General features: G+C 36.7%; 3 protein-coding genes and 1 long non-coding RNA gene across 5 annotated transcripts; 3 read left to right on the top strand and 1 right to left on the bottom strand.

Annotated features, from left to right (window-relative positions):
* The first annotated feature begins 1,513 nt into the window (after positions 1-1,513).
* LOC107616526 (polypyrimidine tract-binding protein homolog 3-like) lies at positions 1,514-5,544 on the top strand. 2 transcript variants are annotated; one of them, XM_088497924.1, is made up of 9 exons: positions 1,514-1,579; positions 1,670-2,202; positions 2,968-3,034; positions 3,157-3,239; positions 3,460-3,521; positions 3,606-3,751; positions 4,447-4,554; positions 4,657-4,800; positions 4,877-5,544. In XM_088497924.1, exons 6-9 carry the CDS (start codon positions 3,668-3,670, stop codon positions 5,294-5,296), a joined length of 756 nt encoding a protein of 251 aa, XP_088354050.1. In that variant the 5' UTR covers positions 1,514-1,579; positions 1,670-2,202; positions 2,968-3,034; positions 3,157-3,239; positions 3,460-3,521; positions 3,606-3,667; the 3' UTR covers positions 5,297-5,544. The 2 variants fall into 2 exon arrangements, with proteins under 2 accessions (XP_088354050.1, XP_088354051.1); XM_088497925.1 differs by lacking the exons at positions 1,514-1,579; positions 3,606-3,751 and having other exon boundaries at positions 1,605-2,202.
* Positions 5,545-5,648: 104 nt separating this feature from the next.
* Positions 5,649-9,562, bottom strand: LOC107616530 (uncharacterized). The gene is made up of 6 exons (XR_001614542.3): positions 9,539-9,562; positions 8,916-9,448; positions 8,084-8,150; positions 7,879-7,961; positions 7,246-7,368; positions 5,649-5,902 (listed from the first exon to the last, which is right to left on the bottom strand). It is a non-coding gene; the product is annotated as an uncharacterized LOC107616530 (long non-coding RNA).
* Positions 9,563-9,739: 177 nt separating this feature from the next.
* On the top strand, positions 9,740-11,526 carry LOC107616520 (F-box/kelch-repeat protein At3g23880-like). The gene is made up of 2 exons (XM_021112281.2): positions 9,740-11,099; positions 11,258-11,526. Exon 1 carries the CDS (start codon positions 9,860-9,862, stop codon positions 11,072-11,074), a length of 1,215 nt encoding a protein of 404 aa, XP_020967940.1. The 5' UTR covers positions 9,740-9,859; the 3' UTR covers positions 11,075-11,099; positions 11,258-11,526.
* A 3,812-nt stretch (positions 11,527-15,338) lies between these two features.
* On the top strand, positions 15,339-15,809 carry LOC148543558 (uncharacterized). Its single transcript, XM_088498568.1, has one exon. It carries the CDS (start codon positions 15,339-15,341, stop codon positions 15,807-15,809), a length of 471 nt encoding a protein of 156 aa, XP_088354694.1.
* Positions 15,810-18,870: the final 3,061 nt, after the last annotated feature.

The raw sequence follows: 18,870 nt of genomic DNA, 5'->3' as shown, positions 1-18,870 counted from the left end.
TTCTTTTCAAAAATCAAACTAAAAACTCATATCAAAGTTTACTAGTTTGGCTTTTTGAACTACCTTAGCTTTTATGGAGTCATCCACGTGTCACGGAAATTTTTAGAAGGTTAGATTTAACAGTGTTTGAATAGTTTTCTGGAGTGTTTGAGAATACTCTAGATGGTTCCGGAACGTTCTAGAATGTCCTAGAAGGTCCCGGAATACCCTAGAAGGTTCTAAAAGACTCTGGAAGGTCATAGAGTATTCTAGAAGAGTGTAGATGTATATAGAAGTATAAAGAGTGATATGGAATAATCTAGAAACATTTAGAGAGTTGTGGTAGGATAGATATTTGTAAAGAAGGTTTTGGATGATTAATCTGGACCGTTGATTAGATTTAATCCTAACCATCCATTGAGGAGGTGGATGGCTATAAATAGGGATGAGAGTTAGAGTTTGGGTGTGTGAATCATTTGTAACCACACTTAAGCAATAAAGTGTTCTTCCACCAAAGCTTCCTTTCTCTTGTGTTCTCTTGTATTCTTAGCCTTCTTGCTAAGTATTGAGGGTAGGCTGACTTGGTCTTAGCTCAAGAGGTTGAGTAAGTCCGAGTGCCGGCACGGTAGCGTTGGAGTGTGTCCAAGGCCGTGACACACGGCTCTTCCAATGAATCAACTCTTTAATAATATTGTTGTTATTATTCTTTTTTCTTACCTACACAATCAGAGAAGTTAACCCATCCTTTCTTCTTGCAACCTTTGCCTCCAATTCAAATTCTTCCTGTCATCAAATTTTATATTAGAAATTTAAAAAAAATGAAACTAGATTTATGTAGAGTGCATGAATCAATTTGACTTAAATCCATTAATAAAAAAACCAAAGATATTTAAACATGTAAAATAAAGAGAAAAAACTTATTTGAAGCTTTGCTGTTGAATAATACGATATACTGAAATCAAGAGAGACATAATCAAATGAATTATATGAGAGTGATAGAGTTTTGATCATCGTGAGAGCTATGATAAATAATTTTGAGTAAGAATAACAACATTATTCGGGTATACGGATATCCACCCTGCCTTTATTTATTCGAGATAGATAATTTATTTTGAGTTTATTTGATTGAAATTAAATTTATAAGAAAATATTTTTTAATAAAAAAATATTTATATTATTTTAATATATTTGACAAAATTTTAGTAATAAAACTTAAAATAGTAGATGAATTAAAAAATATTTTTTTTAAAAAAACTAAAATTTATATCTTTTTTTAAAATATTTTTTACTTTAAAAAAATATTTTAATATTATAAATAAATAAAAAATATTTTTATATTATTTAATCTAAATATAATTATTAAATAAAAATATTTTTATATAAATTATTGAAAACATAAAATTACTCTATTTTATAAAAAAAGCTTTCATAAAAACTCGCTCAAGTGTCAAGTAGTCAAGTCTTTTATGTTACCAAAAAAAACAGCGGAATTAATTTTTGAATTTTATTTGGTTATTTAACTCTTTTAAAAGGCCAAGGATTCCTTGCTCCCACTTTTGTGTGGGAGTATGACTAACCTACAGTAAAATAATTACAAAATGTACCTCGTTTTTTTTTTTTTGAAAAATTTATTAATTAAATTTTGATCCTTTAACTTTTGTTATTTACATTTTTTTCCTTTATCTCTTAGTTTCAGATTCAACGAAGAAGAGAGGTCTGCTAGGGTAACGCCATTTTCTCATCTTCTTCTCTCTGGTTCGCCTACCCTCGCCGCCACAACACGCATCGTCCGCCGCCCCTCCCTGCGTCCGCCGCCAAGAGAGGTCTGCTAGGGTAACGCCATTTTCTCATCTTCTTCTCTCTTCTCTCTGGTTCGCCTACCCTCGCCGCCACAACACGCATCGTCCGCCGCCCCTCCCTGCGTCCGCCGCCAAGAGAGATCTGCTAGGGTAACGCCATTTTCTGATCTTCTTCTCTCTGGTTCGCCTACCCTCGCCGCCACAACATGCATCGTCCTCCGCCGCTCCCTGCGTCCGCCGCCACTCCCTGCGTCCGCCGCCAAGAGAGGTCTGCTAGGGTAACGCCATTTTATCATCTTCTTCTCTCTGGTTCGCCTACCCTCGCCGCCACAACACGCATCGTCCGCCGCCGCTCCCTGATGACACTGAAATAGGACAACTTTCCTCAACCCCACTTCTTGTTGAGGACGACAAACCCAGCAAGGTATACTTTTTCCTCTGCCTTCTTCTCAGTTCGGTTTGATTCTTTTAGAATAGTCAAGATGATGAATTTTGAATCCTTAGGTTAGATTCATCAAAGCCTCCATAAATGCCTAGAATGTTACCATTTTGGTTCTCAAAATAATGGCTTCTGCCATTGGTGCCATGTTCATAAGAAATACTGCCCCCTTCTGGTTTACTAATATTGTCACTGTCTATGGAAGAAATTAGTTTCTTTCTTTCTGAAATCTGCAATTGATGAGTTGAGATTGGCCATGTAAACATTTGCTATGAAGCACAACATAAACATAGTTACAGTAGCCTTCTAGATGAACAAACAAGCATATATAGTACTCTTGGTACATCCATACTAAATATATCTAGATACATTGAATTGTGAGTGTACTGAGTTTTCAAGGTGACAGATATTTTGAAACGGATCGAGTAAATACAACACTACTTTAGGATAAAGCAGAATATACCTGTTGATGTAGGTCCCTTTGCAAAGCAAGAACCTTGTTCCTCTTTTTCAAATAGATCAAGCATCATGCATTGCTATTGTTGTTATTATTTTGCAGGAAAAAGCTATCACGGTGATTTCTCTTCACTTATTTTTATGAATGTTAAATAAGGAAAAACTTCAGATGTTGAGTAATAGAATTACCAAGAAATAGTGTGACAAAAAAGGAAGTAAACAGAATATACTTTCATAAATTTTATTTTGTAGCAGTGGAAACTCAAGTTTCTCTCTTTTTTGTTTCTTTTGCAGGAAAAATTTTATTTTGCTGCTGCTCCATCCGATGTTGCCTCATCAGTGCCAGGAATGCCTTACAAAGGTCAGTTTCCATATCATTTTTCATTTTATTTACCTCTAAAAATGTTGTGTATCTGCATTTCCTTGCTTTAGTGTTCAAGCATAAAGAACCTCCTCTGAACTTTGCAGTGTGTTTTTTTGCAGCAATTGTAGGTCTAATAGGTACACTCATGGAGCAAAATGCACAGGCCTTCAACCAAATCTCAAAAAATATTGCTTCTCATATGGTGAGTCAAGAGTGTTTGTAACTTGTTGAACAATCTAAGGTGTCTGAATCCTATGGATAAAAAGGATTAATGTTTATATCAATGTTTATGTATACTCTAATGTAGTTTTATTTATGAGACTTAGTTTTCTAGTTGATTAGGATGTCATTTCCATTCTTGTTGGTTGCAAAATTAACATATAATCTTTTTCTTTTTCTATTCTTTTCAAATTTGTTTACAGCTTGGGAAAAATATTGAAAATTTCCACCAAGTGAGAGAGAACTTCAATAGAATTATGAAAGAGTAAGTTATAAACAACATTTTGACTATGCTTAAGAGCAATGTTACTCATAAACTTTTCTGTTCTGCTTTTATTTTTCATTGCAGTTTGAATGAAACACCAGATCCAATGAGCCTAATGCCACCCCTTCCTAAGTTGCTTGCCTTAGATGAGATGGAAAAGTTATCCAACCCTCAACCGCCATATACCTCGATGTTTCAAGAAACGGATTTCATTTTGTTATAGTGTTAATGTAATTTCGAGAATAAGGTGTATGGGGATAGTTATCTTATGAGGATTTGCCATGCACTTTAGCAGAGTTAAATCATTAAAAGATTAAAATATATATAACTGTCTCCATGGAGTATTGAACTTTGCTCATTTATCAAACTAGTTCTGCTAATTTAGGGATGACAGAGGTTAGGTCTAATTCTTGGTTAGACATTGTTAATAGAACTCAGAGTGATCAAACTGACTCATGAGTCCGTTCGAACTCTTAATAAATTGAGCTCATCAGGTTGTGAACCTAACTTGAGTTGAAATTTGAGCTGATATTTTAAATGAGTCGAGTTTAAACTTAGTTAAGTTTAGTTTATTGACTCGTGAGCTAACTCATTTATATATTGGTTATTATAATTATTTATATTAATATTATAATATAAATGTATACTTTTAAGCCAAGTAGAAGTCACTATTTACTAATTTTGATGCACTATTGAATATATGAGGAAGTCATTATCCTTTTGGCATTTCATGCAGAGTAGCATTTGAAATACCTAATGGTTTATGTCTCCTTTTTTTATTTAATTTTGTATTTGAAGAAACATTGGTGAATGTACTAAACACCAGGCTTGCTGGATTATTCATAACTGATTTTGGAGATTGAGTTTTCTGATCTTGAAACTATTATTAATTTGAGTTTTTACCAATTTGTTTTGAATTTTATAGATGGCCAATGCTGCAGCAATTGCAGCTGCCTTTGGGGGAGGCTTGCCTCCTGGGATAACCGGAACAAACGACAGGTGTACAATTCTTGTTGCAAATCTCAATCTTGATGTAAGCATGTTGTCCTGGAATTTCTGCGTTCTGCTATAAAGTTCTCTCTCTCCTCTTTCCACCTTATATTTTTAAAGTTGGCTCAAACTCTGTTTATTTCAGAGAATAGATGAAGATAAATTGTTCAACGTGTTCGCCATTTATGGGAACATTGTTAGAATCAAACTTCTTAGGAACAAACCAGATCATGCGCTTATCCAAATGGGGGATGGTTTCCAAGCCGAATTGGCAGTACCTTTTCTTAAGGTTTGTTACTTAGGTGCTTATATCTTTACTAGAGGTTCTTGTGATTTTTATGGTTAATACTATCTCTCCAATGTAGGGAGTTATGTTGTTCGGGAAGCGATTGGAGGTCAACTTCTCGAAGCATCCGAATATAACCCAAGGTGCCGAAACACACGAGTATGTGAATTCAAATCTCAACCGGTTCAATCGCAATGCTGCTAAAAACTACCGGTATTGCTGCTCGCCAACCAAGATGATCCATTTGTCAACCCTCCCACAAGACATCACCGAAGAGGACATTGTAAGCCTTGTGGAGGAGCACGGAACCATTGTCAATAACAAGGTCTTTGAGGTGAATGGAAAAAAGCAGGCTCTTGTTCAGTTTGAAACTGAGGGGCAGGCTATTGTTCAGTTTGAAACTGAGGGGCAGGCTGCCGAGGCCCTTGTCTGCAAGCATGCAAGACCACTTTCTGGCTCGGCGATTCGAATCTCCTTTTCTCAGCTGCAGAACATTTGATCGAGACTTTTGCTACCGACTCGAGCGCTACTGTCTTACGGTTCTTAAGCTTATTTGGGACAAGGATTCTGAACTTGGGTAGGATAATATTTATGCAGATGATGCCACTTTCATTGTCTTGTAATGGTCGAATTGCTTATTAATATACAGATCAAACCTGTTCTCACTTTGCATTTCACTTTTATATATATTGCACTCACCTTCTCTGTTTTTTAATAAGAAAATAGAAACACATTTTTTTCTCTGTATATATCATCGTTATTTACAGAAATAAAATATATAGGTTATGAATAATTTATAATAAAATATATAGGTTATGAATAATTTATATTAACCGATAAAGTAAAAGAAATTAGTAATATAGAATTGTAATATATAGAAAGATAAATTAGTGTAAAAACTAATGAAACATAGCTTAGTAATTTGTCTTTCAAAAAAAATATTAAAAATATCTAAAAAGATAATTCCTCATTTCTAAATGTCTTCATGCTCTGCTTCCACCTTGGTCCTATATTGCCAAGCATTTTCTTGTATTACGAGACACAAATCGTTGTACTCCTCTAAAACCAGATCCACGGCAAGTCTCATTCGTGTGGAGTCGTTAATCTGCTTAGAGCACCAACAATATAATTCTAATTAAAAGTGTGTTGAAAAAATTATGTTATTAATATACAAGACAGCAGCAGTGTTTAAATAAAAAATTCATATAAATTATAATTTAGATTTGATCAATCTGAAATTTTATAGGATAAATTATAAATTCATATAAACTAATTATGGAATAATGATCTTCATTCTAATTGTGGACAACAGGTCAACATGAGGCAACCAAGCTTATGGAAATAGATATTCTTTCAAACATTTATTTCGACAGCTACAGCTGAAACTATACTACTGAAATTTTACACTAAAAACATTGGTTTCATCTAAACTTCTAGGGTGCATTCAACATTTCAGGCATCATTATCTAATATCTAAACATAACCTTGGACATTATTCATAAGTTGCTCTAGTTATGCAATACTTATCTTTAGCATGGAAGTTACAATCCACATCCATTTAAAAATTACTATGATATGAACTAACAGATTCAATTAGCCCTCTGTTTCTATTATCATTAACATGAAAAAATAAGTTATAGTCAGCATAAATTCAGCATCCTTCACTATAAATGTGCATTGCTTCAATCTAATAGTCCAGATAAAACAAAAGCAAAACATGGTATAAACTAGCAAGGACAATATTCGATCTCAAGGCCTAAAGATGTGACACAGAGGAAGAAGGAATATGTTATCTCATTCATACCCTGTTTCTATAATGTCATTGTCCAACATCCATATATTTCATTAATGGAATCCGTTTGTCCACAAAACAAAAGCAAAAAACAAAACTGGTAGATCATTGAATTCTCACAAGACATGAAATGATTTAGTGTTTTACAGATGATGGCATTTGGCATTATTTCAATTCATTGGAAAAACTGAAATAGAAATGCTTAATATTCTTAGTAACTAAAATGCATTGATAGAAAAAATGCAGCTGATAAACTTTAATGCTTAAAGGCATAGTCACAATCAATTTCTTAGCCAAAGTTCATCTCAATTCATCTTAATTTGGTTCATCAATAATTTGAACCGCCAATCTGAATCCTATATATAAAACATTCGCCACAACATAATCAAGCACAAATCAAACTAATATATCAAACTCAACCAATACAGCTTCATAATTTCAGTTTATATATCATATGATTGAGCTTCTAACTATCCTAATCCTTATTCTTAGTAGCTGATTTCTCTTAGTATAATTCTCTTGGTCTTAAATCACAAAGAACCTGAAAATTAATCAACTAATTAACCAAAATTAATCAAACTAATAACCAGAGTACAAATGAACTAGATATGTCACATATATGGTATACAATAAATCAAGTGCTACGTCATCCTAACCTTTTGATGTTATCAAATAGTGATATGCTAGAGTGAAGACTCAAAGAATCCAGATGAAGTATGATTGACCCTAATTCGTCACCTTTATCCGGGATACAAATAATGATCAAGCTCCAATTAAGACTGAATACATGAAACATTACAAGAAAAAGAATCCAGAAATGAGAGAATAGACAAGAGAGATTAAAATATAACAATAAAAATGACCATACTGCCCATATAAAATTGAGCCCGAAGTGCATTCATAGGAGCACATAAAACATAACTATAAAAATTTACAGTTAAATAACCCATTCTTCATTTGTTTTTTCTTACCATTTTTTCTTCTCCCACTATTTCTTCTAGTATGAAAAACTCATAAGGCAGAAGAGACTTAAAATATATCAAAGAAAAAACTTATTAAATAAGCTAAAAGTTCTGACTATTTATGATGTGTTTTTATGTTCAACTTGGCACAAATGGTACTGGGAACCTGAGAGGTGAATTAGCCATCCTAATCAACTAGAAAACTAAGTCTCATAAATAAAACTACATTAGAGTATACATAAACATTGATATAAACATTAATCCTTTTTATCCATAGGATTCAGACACCTTAGATTGTTCAACAAGTTACAAACACTCTTGACTCACCATATGAGAAGCAATATTTTTTGAGATTTGGTTGAAGGCCTGTGCATTTTGCTCCATGAGTGTACCTATTAGACTTACAATTGCTGCAAAAAAACACACTGCAAAGTTCAGAGGAGGTTCTTTATGCTTGAACACTAAAGCAAGGAAATGCAGATACACAACATTTTTAGAGGTAAATAAAATGAAAAATGATATGGAAACTGACCTTTGTAAGGCATTCCTGGCACTGATGAGGCAACATCGGATGGAGCAGCAGCAAAATAAAATTTTTCCTGCAAAAGAAACAAAAAAGAGAGAAACTTGAGTTTCCACTGCTACAAAATAAAATTTATGAAAGTATATTCTGTTTACTTCCTTTTTTGTCACACTATTTCTTGGTAATTCTATTACTCAACATCTGAAGTTTTTCCTTATTTAACATTCATAAAAATAAGTGAAGAGAAATCACCGTGATAGCTTTTTCCTGCAAAATAATAACAACAATAGCAATGCATGATGCTTGATCTATTTGAAAAAGAGGAACAAGGTTCTTGCTTTGCAAAGGGACCTACATCAACAGGTATATTCTGCTTTATCCTAAAGTAGTGTTGTATTTACTCTATCCGTTTCAAAATATCTGTCACCTTGAAAACTCAGTACACTCACAATTCAATGTATCTAGATATATTTAGTATGGATGTACCAAGAGTACTATATATGCTTGTTTGTTCATCTAGAAGGCTACTGTAACTATGTTTATGTTGTGCTTCATAGCAAATGTTTACATGGCCAATCTCAACTCATCAATTGCAGATTTCAGAAAGAAAGAAACTAATTTCTTCCATAGACAGTGACAATATTAGTAAACCAGAAGGGGGCAGTATTTCTTATGAACATGGCACCAATGGCAGAAGCCATTATTTTGAGAACCAAAATGGTAACATTCTAGGCATTTATGGAGGCTTTGATGAATCTAACCTAAGGATTCAAAATTCATCATCTTGACTATTCTAAAAGAATCAAACCGAACTGAGAAGAAGGCAGAGGAAAAAGTATACCTTGCTGGGTTTGTCGTCCTCAACAAGAAGTGGGGTTGAGGAAAGTTGTCCTATTTCAGTGTCATCAGGGAGCGGCGGCGGACGATGCGTGTTGTGGCGGCGAGGGTAGGCGAACCAGAGAGAAGAAGATGATAAAATGGCGTTACCCTAGCAGACCTCTCTTGGCGGCGGACGCAGGGAGTGGCGGCGGACGCAGGGAGCGGCGGAGGACGATGCATGTTGTGGCGGCGAGGGTAGGCGAACCAGAGAGAAGAAGATCAGAAAATGGCGTTACCCTAGCAGATCTCTCTTGGCGGCGGACGCAGGGAGGGGCGGCGGACGATGCGTGTTGTGGCGGCGAGGGTAGGCGAACCAGAGAGAAGAGAGAAGAAGATGAGAAAATGGCGTTACCCTAGCAGACCTCTCTTGGCGGCGGACGCAGGGAGGGGCGGCGGACGATGCGTGTTGTGGCGGCGAGGGTAGGCGAACCAGAGAGAAGAAGATGAGAAAATGGCGTTACCCTAGCAGACCTCTCTTCTTCGTTGAATCTGAAACTAAGAGATAAAGGGAAAAAATGTAAATAACAAAAGTTAAAGGATCAAAATTTAATTAATAAATTTTTCAAAAAAAAAAAAATGGGGTACATTTTGTAATTATTTTACTGTAGGTTAATCATACTCCCACACAAAAGTGGGAGCAAGGAATCCTTGGCCCTTTTAAAAAGGCACATGCAGTCACGTGGTCCACGAAAAAAAAAAGGGTTGTATTACATTAAAATTAGTTATCAAAATTTCTGGCTAATTTTAATGGCTGATTTTGGTGTATAAATAACCTTTCTCGAAAACGAAATAGGAAATTGAGATAGTCAAGTAGATACTCTACAACAGTGCAGTCGGGAAGTTCCAAGTTTGTGAAGCTAATCCTTTTCGCCGTCGTGGCCGCCGCTAACCTCTCTTTAAGTTGTTATGGAGCAGCCACATGATTATTACGAGAGGAAGAGGATGCCTTTAAGAGTCACCATAAACGCCCCGAAACGGCTGCTGTCTTTGACGGTAACGCAATCGCAGTCGCTGCCGTTTCTTCCGGATGAACTCATCAGAGAAATTTTGCTGAGGCTTCCAGCAAGGTCACTGCTTCGGTTACGAAGAGTGTGCAGTTCATGGAAATCCCTAATTTCCAGCTCCCAATTCGCCAAAGACCATCTTCAACACTCAACCGCCGCGGATCCAAGTTTGAGTGGGCCACGAGTTGCTTATCATCATTTTTGCCACTACGGATTTGGAGATTTCTCCTTACGCTCCTTGATCGAGAACTCTTCCAAACCCACGGAAGTCGTTCTCTTCGAGGAGAGACGTAACTACAAGGTTATTGGCTCTTGCAATGGATTGCTGTGCTTGCTGTTTAATGATGCTGGCATCAACACCTGTGTCAGGTTGTGGAATCCCTGTACTGGATTATTGACAACCCCATCGGTGGAATGTGGGGATTTCTTATCGGATCGCGGCTTCGGCTATGATCATGTGAATGACAAGTACAAGCTTGTTGTGATTGTAAAGCAGAGGCGGAAATATACAACTAGAATTTATACATTTTGCAGCAACCCTTCCAAGAGAGCCATTCAAGGTATCCCATTTCGCAGCATAAATGGTGATGGTAAAGGGGTATTTGTGCCAGGCACAGCCACTCTTAATTGGATTCGTAGGGATGCCATCCTGGGTTGCTTGGTTTTTTCCCTTGACTTGGTGAAAGAGACTTTTAGTGAGTTTTCTCTGCCCCTCAATGATCCGGATGATAAAACCTATATCTTCCTACGGTTATGTGTGCTGAGGAACTGCCTTGCATATTGTTTTAATCATGAGACTCATTGGTTCGTGTGGGTCATGAAGGAGTATGGAGTGCCTAAATCTTGGACTAAATTGGCCATCATCCCCTGCCATCCGCGTCTATCCAATTATTGTTTTCGTCCATTGTATATCTGGGGAAACAATATTCTTGTGGCGGTTGCATTAACTTCAAAGATAGTTCTGTTTAATTTGGATAATGGTAGCTTTGAATTTCCTGTATTGAAACCTACTCCTTCAATAAGATGGTCCGTCTTTATTTATCACGAAAGCTTAGTTTCACCACCATATCCTGTCCTTCCAATTAGCTCATCCCAAATTCAGTTAATCAAACGCTAACGGACAAGCTGTCTTCTGAATAATGGTTTGATTCTAGTCAACTCCTATGCCTTCTTTATGAGTTTTGACTTTGAGAATTTATCTGTTCTTATTGCTTTTCTAGTTTAGTGATTATTTATCTAGTTTTTTACAAAAGTATACTACCTGTTATGATTATTGCCAATTTCATATTCACATGCCCAGGCTGGATTTGTAGGATTAACCCATGTCTACAACCTCTTCCAAGTGAATTCCTCTATTGGTAATGGCTTCCCCCCGCTATTTAGTTTCTAGCTATTCTTCTAGTTGAATGATTTATTTATATAGTTTTTTCAGACTTGGTGTAGGGCTGTAAAACTATACTTTCTGCTGACATGATTGTTCCCCATTGCTAAATCACAATGTCACAGCAATTTTTCTGCTTTATTTAGGATATTAATGAATGACTATCATTTACTGGTGTTCTTTTACAATTAGAGTTAATTTTTTCTAGTATCAAATTCTATTTTTATATGACAAGTTATCATTTTTAGGGTTAAATTAAGGGAAGAAAGAAAATCGAAACTGTAATATCCCATAATTTAATGACTACAGTTTCATATTATGTTCTTCCATGTTGGTTTTCAACATTTTGGTTTTTGGATTGATACCTAGAACTGGTTTTGTCCATTGGATAAGAAATAAACAATACATGTATGATCTATAGTATTAAGATATTTGAATTTTGGGCACAAAATCATCATCAATCAATCTTATACTGGTAAAACCGAAGCAAACCCATTAATGCAGTTATATTCTTTTTCCCTTGTTATGATGAATAATAACTTGAATCCTTCGTAGAATCAACATACTTAGCTAGTAGAAGAAAATGATACATTGCTAATGAGCTTGAAAGTTCAATGGATAGACTTGGAATCGGAATCTTAATGTTTTTAGTTGTTTTGTACTTCTTCAAAATTCTCTTGAACATTTAGTTTTGGGTTTTTTATTTAAATAAATTAATAGAAGAACCAAATTACTCGATTTTCCTAAATAGATTTCGAAAACGTGATTTTTCTTACCGTGGGACGATTTATGCATGAAATGCATTGTTCAAAAACACATAAATCGTCCCAGGCCTTTGTGTTTTACAAAATGCATATAAATCGTCCTAAGCTATCATGAGTTGTGTTTTTTTATCCTAAAGCTCATTGTCCTAGCACGATTTATGTGTAATTAGTCACCCCTCAAGACCCTAGCACGAATTTATGTGTTACTATGGTAAGACACATTAGGCTGGGACGATTTACATTCAAAAACACAAAACTCATAACCATGGAATAATTTATGTGCTAAAAGAGATTATAAATAAAGGAAAACCATGAATATACATCCATAGTTAAGTTGAGAGTTTTAAGAAGATGGCTGAAAATGTGTTTTTGTAGTTCATTACCAGAAAAAAATTAATGAAAAGGTGAGGGTGTAACGTTCAGTAGTAAAAAGCAAGTAAATTCTTCAACGAGTTTAGAGGATTTACGAAATAGTATATTATAGAAGTAAATAAAATTACAATAAAAAGTAAATAAAATTCGTATGAATAAAATCAAATAAAAAATAAAATTTTATACACAACATAAATATAATACAATAAAAGATAAAAAAAATTTATATAAACAAAAGAAATAAGAATATCATAAAAATTACTAAAAATAAGAATTTATATAACAATATTTGTCATATGAATAAAAAAATACAATAAAAATAAATAAAAAATAATAGGAACAAAATCAAATAAAATAAAAAAAGATTTCTTAAAAAATATACATATAAAAAATAGTATAATAATTGATTAAAAAAATAGCATATACTCTAAAAATATAAGATTAGAACACTAAAAAAATAATATAAAAAATATAAGATCATATTGTATTTCTTATGTACATGATAAATATTTTTAATATTATTTTTTAGTATGCTGATCTTATATTTTTAGAGTACATATTACTTCTTAGTTTATATGAGTTTTTTTTATTATTTATTATATTATTTTTTATATATATATTTTTTTATGAATTTTTTTATTTGATTTTCATATGATTTTTATTTATGTTTATTGTAATTTTTATTCATATAACAAATATTGTTGTATAAATTCTTGTTTTTATTAATTTTTATGATTTTTTTTGTTTATATAAATTCTTTTTTTCTATCTTTCATTGTACTATATTTATGTTATATATAAAATTTTTATTTGGTTTTATTCATATGAATTTTATTTATTTTTTATTGTAATTTTATTTACTTCTATAATATACTATTTCGTAAATCTTCTAAACTCGTTGAAGTATTCCAACCTGCTTTTTACTACTGAACATTAGACCTCATCACTTGTGTTTTCATTAATTTTTTTCTTGGTAATAAACTAGCAAAAACATACTCCCAGTCATTTTCCCAAAATTCTCAACTTAACTATGGCTCGATATACATTGTTTTCGTTTATTTATAGCCTCTTTTAGTACATAAATTGTTCCATGGTCATGAGTTGTGTTTTTTAATGTAAATCGTCCCAGTCTAATGTGCTTTATCTTAGTAACACATAAATTGTGCTAGGATCTTGAGGGTGACTAGTTACACATAAATCGTACTAGAATAATGAGCTTTAGGGTAAAAATCGTAACTTATGGTGACCTAGAACGATTTATATACATTTTGTAATACATAAAGGTCTGGAATGATTTATGTGTTTTTGAGCAATGTATTTCATGCATAAATCGTCCCAAAATAACATGATTCGTATATTATTTAAAACACAAAAGTCTAAAACGATTTATATATTATATAATTTAGGAAAATCATATTTTTAAAATTCATTTAGAGAATCGAGTAATTTGATTCTCCTATTAATTTATTTAAATAAAAAAAGCTTTTAATTTTTCCCGTTATAAAAGAATTTACATGATATGAAATTACCATGAATGAACATTCACATTATGAACAATGTTAAATAACTTAACCACATAAAAGATACATCATAGATTAGCAATTGAGCTTAACACTATAGTCATTACATTTAATTACTAAAAAGCTAATGTGCCAATGGCAAAACAGATTTATGTAGAGAAAATAGTAAAATACATATTAATTAGGAGAAAGGAAAATGTATACTGATACACTATATTTGGCGGTGCTTAACTCGATCATGGTTAGTTTCTCTACGGGAATGGATTTTTTCAATTTTTTTTTCAATTAAGAAAGTAAAGTGTAATTTCTAATTCTTCAATACTTTCTCTTTTATGCCTTCTCTTAGTCCTTGTTCATGTCCTGCCCCAACGCTAAGACCTTGGTTCAAATGAGAGGCTCAATCCAAAGAATTGACCCTCATTCTACACCAACATTCCTCAAGAAGTCGGTTCTTACCACGACTCACTCCAAAGAAGTCAGGAATGAAGATTAGTTGGCAGATAACCCTTATTCAAATAGGTAACTGCTCCTAGAATCTCTCAACCCACTTCCAGGAGTCATATCCCAACTTCTCTAAGATAAAGGGACGGTTATCCTCCTTAAAAGATGGAACTACTTCAACGGTAGTTATTGGTTCACCACTATAAATACACTGACACCCCTCATGTATCTTTAAGTCCCAATACTCTCTAAACTTGCTTAGACCCTTGTTGACTTGGGCATCAGAGTGTCTTTGCAGGTACCACCCTCCATTTTTCTTACACACACAAGTCGGGCGGAGGCCCAAGAACACAAACCTGCTCGGGGGCTCCCATCCTCAGACGATTGGGCCAATCCAACGAGTCCAGCTCCTTAATCTCCGGTTACCCAACGTAACATTGGCGCCGTTGCCGGAGACCCGAGAGATCACCCTTTGATGGCGGACAATTCACCTGAAGATGGCCACGCCACGACTGATTCAGAACAAGAAAATCTGAACACCAAAAATAATGACGCAGATATGACCCTCCATCACGAAGTGGACGAACAACACAGAGAAGGTACATCTGGGTTTCAAAACCCAAAGGTAAACTCTTCGGAGAAACGCGAATCAGGAAAAGAAGGACCACCCCACGCAGCTGAGCTAATGGGACTGGTCCACGGCCACCAAGGGCGGTTGGAGCAGCTGGAACAGGAATTAGAATGACAACGAGAGGAAAAGAAGAATTTGAGAGAGGAGATAGAGTGACGAAAGGAGTTAGAGGAAAAACTCCTGAAATTAGAATCTTCCCTTAAAAGTCTGAATTCTCGTAACGACCAAGAAGATTCGCCCTTGGGAGGAGAGGACCCGTTCAGTGAAGACATAATGAGAGCAAAAGTTTCAAGGAACTTCAAAATTCCTGACATGGACCTTTATGATGGGACCATAGACCCAAAACATCATTTGAGCAATTTTAAAATTCGGATGTATTTGGCCGACGCTTCTGACGCCACTCGCTGCAAAGCTTTCCCGACCACTTTGACGAAAGCGGCGATGAAGTGGTTCGACGGTCTTCCCCCAAGGTCGGTGAGTAGCTTCGACGACCTCTTGCGCAAATTTCTGATGTGGTTCTCCATCCAGAAGGACAAAGTAAAGCACGCACCGAGCCTCCTAGGCGTAAAACAGGAGGCAGGAGAACCTTTAAGAGACTACATGGAAAGGTTCAATAAAGTGTGCCTGGAGATCCAGGACCTGCCCACAGAAGCAGTAATAATGGGCCTAGTAAATGGACTCACGGAAGGCTCTTTCTCCCAGTCCATATCAAAAAAGCACCCGACCTCCTTGAGTGATGTATAGGAAAGAGCTGAGAAGTACATCAACATGGAGGAAAATGCTAGATTGCGAGAGCCAAACTGGCGACCGGGGCACCCTCACTCATCAAAAGAGAAAGAAAGAGAGCCCAAGAAAAAAGAGGAGGTCAGTCTCGAAAGGCCAAGAAGATATCACTCTTATACTCTTCTAAAAGTTTCCCTAGTTGATGTATACAGGAAAATCTGTCATACTGAAAGACTACCACCCCTAGGCCCGTTAAAAATAAAAAGGGGGGGGGGAGCCGCGGCGATTACTGTGAGTACCATAAGATGTATGGTCACTCGACGAACGATTGCTACAACCTTAAAAATGTGATAGAAAAGTTGGCCAGGGAAGGTCGACTTGACAAATATCTCATAGAAAGGTCGGACAATCATGGCAAGAGAAAGCGAGACGACGGGGACCGAAGAGTCCCACCACCACAAACCCCAGAAAGACATATACATATGATCTCAGGGGGATTTACAGGAGGGGGACTCACTAAATCATCCCGCAAAAGACATCTAAAGCGAGTCTACCAGGTCGGGAACGAAACGCCCGACCTCCCAACCATCTCATTCACCAAAGAAGATAGGCAGGGGGTAATCCCTGGACGCGACGATCCAGTGGTGATAACCATGATCCTGGCTAATGCCCATCTTCACAGAACTCTAGTAGACTAGGGGAGTTTAGCTGACATCCTCTTCAAACCAGCATTCGACAAGCTAGGGTTGGATGAAAAGGAGTTAAAAGCTTACCCTGATACTCTGTATGGGTTAGGTGACACGCCAATAAAACCACTAGGATTCATACCCCTTCACACGACTTTTGGAAAGGGAGAAAAATCCAAAACTCTGAGCATAGACTTTATAGCCGTCGACGTTGGGTCCGCATATAATGCCTTGATCGGCAGGACTACCCTAAATCGGCTTGGAGCAGTGGTGTCCACCCCTCACCTTTGCATGAAATTCCCAACACTTGAGGGGATAGCAACGGTACGAAGAGACCAGAAATTGGCGAGAAAATACTACAATGAAAGCCTGAACCTGAGAGGAAAGGGCAAGGAAGTCCACACCATAGAGCTAAGCAGAGCAAGATCCAAAAAAGAGTTGCAGCCGCAACCGGGAAAAACCGAAGAAATTCAGGTCGGCGAGGAGGTAGAAAAAATACCAACATAGGAGCCAGCCTAGAGGAAAACCTAAAGCAAAGGCTGACAAAGCTCTTACAAGATAATTCCGACCTCTTTGCCTAGAAAGCCTCCGACATGCCAGGGATAGATCCCGAGCTCATGTCCCACAGGCTCTCAGTATATCCCAGGTCGCGACCTGTATAGCAACGAAGGCGTAAGCTCAGTCCATAACGGGCTCAAGTGGTGGAAGAGCAAGTACAAGCGCTCTTAGAGGCCGGCTTCATCAGGGAGGTCAAGTATCCGACATGGATAGCAAACGTAGTACTAGTCAAAAAGCAAAACGGCAAGTGGAGGATGTGCGTTGACTATACCGACATGAATAAGGCGTGTCCCAAAGACCCATATCCACTTCCAAGCATTGATACTCTAGTAGACTCCAGCTCAGGGATACAATCAAATCCTGATGTATAAGTCAGATCAGGAAAAAACATCATTCATCACGCCTAGAGCAAACTACTGCTACGTGGTCATGCCTTTTGGATTAAAAAATGCCGGGGCCACATACCAAAGGATGATGAATAAGGTATTTGCTCCCCACCTCGGGAACCTAATGGAAGTTTACATAGACGACATGCTGGTGAAAACCAGGGAGGAGACTGACCTCTTCACAAACCTCTCGCAAGTCTTCAACACCATAAGGTTACATGGGATGAGGCTAAATCCTGCAAAATGCACATTCACGGTGGAGGCTGAAAAATTTTTGGGATTTATGCTAACGCAAAGGGGGATCGAAGCAAATCCCGACAAGTGCAAAGCCATCCTAGAAATGAAAAGCCCGACTTGACTAAGAGAGGTTCAACAATTGAATGGCCAACTTGCTGCCCTCTCCAGGTTCTTGGCAGGATCAGCATTAAGATCCCTTCCACTGTTCTCTTTACTAGGAAAAGGATGCCAATTCGAATGGACTCCAGAGTGCGAAGAAGCATTCCAGGAGTTCAAAAGGTTTTTAAGCCAACCTCCAATTTTGACCCGACCTATAATGGGAGAAGAGCTCGTCTTGTATTTGTCCGTAGCAGACAAAGCTGTAGCATCAGCTCTAATATGGGAAGATGAGGTCGGGCAGTATCCTGTATACTTCACCAGCAAAGTTCTACAAGGCCCTGAACTAAGGTATCACATCCTCGAGAAGTTTGCGTACGCTTTGATTGTAGCCTGTCGAAGGTTACGACCTTATTTTCAAGCTCACAAAATAAGAGCCCGAACGAACCAACCCATGAAGCAAATCCTCCAGAAGACGGATATTGCGGGAAGAATGGTTCAATGGGCTATAGAACTATCCGAGTTTGACGTAAAATATGAAACTTGGACAGCAATAAAAGCCCAGTGCCTCACCGACTTCGTAGCAGAATATGCAGGAAACCAAGAGGAAGAATCCACTACATGGGAGTTATACGTAGATGGATCCTCAAATAAAGTAGGAAGCGGTGCGGGCATAATACTGGCCAACGAAGGGGGAACTCAAATAGAAGTCTCCCTAAAGTTTGACTTTCCAGCTTCTAATAACCAGGCAGAATATGAAGCCTTGATTGCAGGACTAAAGCTGGCAGAAGAAGTCGGTGCGACAAAAGTCGTAGTATACAGCGACTCTCAGGTGGTGACCTCTCAGATAAATGGAGAGTATCAGGCTAAAGACCCCAACATGAAGAGGTACTTGGACAAAACCTTGGAGCACTTTAGGCGCTTTGCAGAAACCGAGATCAAGCATATAACTCGAGATCTCAACAGCAGAGTAGACGCCCTCTCCAAGCTAGCAAGTACCAAACCAGGGGGGAATAATAGAAGCCTGATCCAAGAAACTCTCCAAGAACCCTCTGTAGCAAAAACAGAGGTTAAACAAGACGTTCTCGAAGTTTCCGGATTAGACCTCGGGTGGATGAA

Source organism: Arachis ipaensis, chromosome B9 (genome assembly GCF_059453495.1).
Source record: "Arachis ipaensis isolate K30076 ecotype BB chromosome B9, ASM5945349v1, whole genome shotgun sequence".
Lineage (NCBI taxonomy): Eukaryota > Viridiplantae > Streptophyta > Magnoliopsida > Fabales > Fabaceae > Arachis > Arachis ipaensis.
Note: the sequence above shows the minus strand (reverse complement) of the source record. Positions and strands in the feature narration are given on the sequence as shown.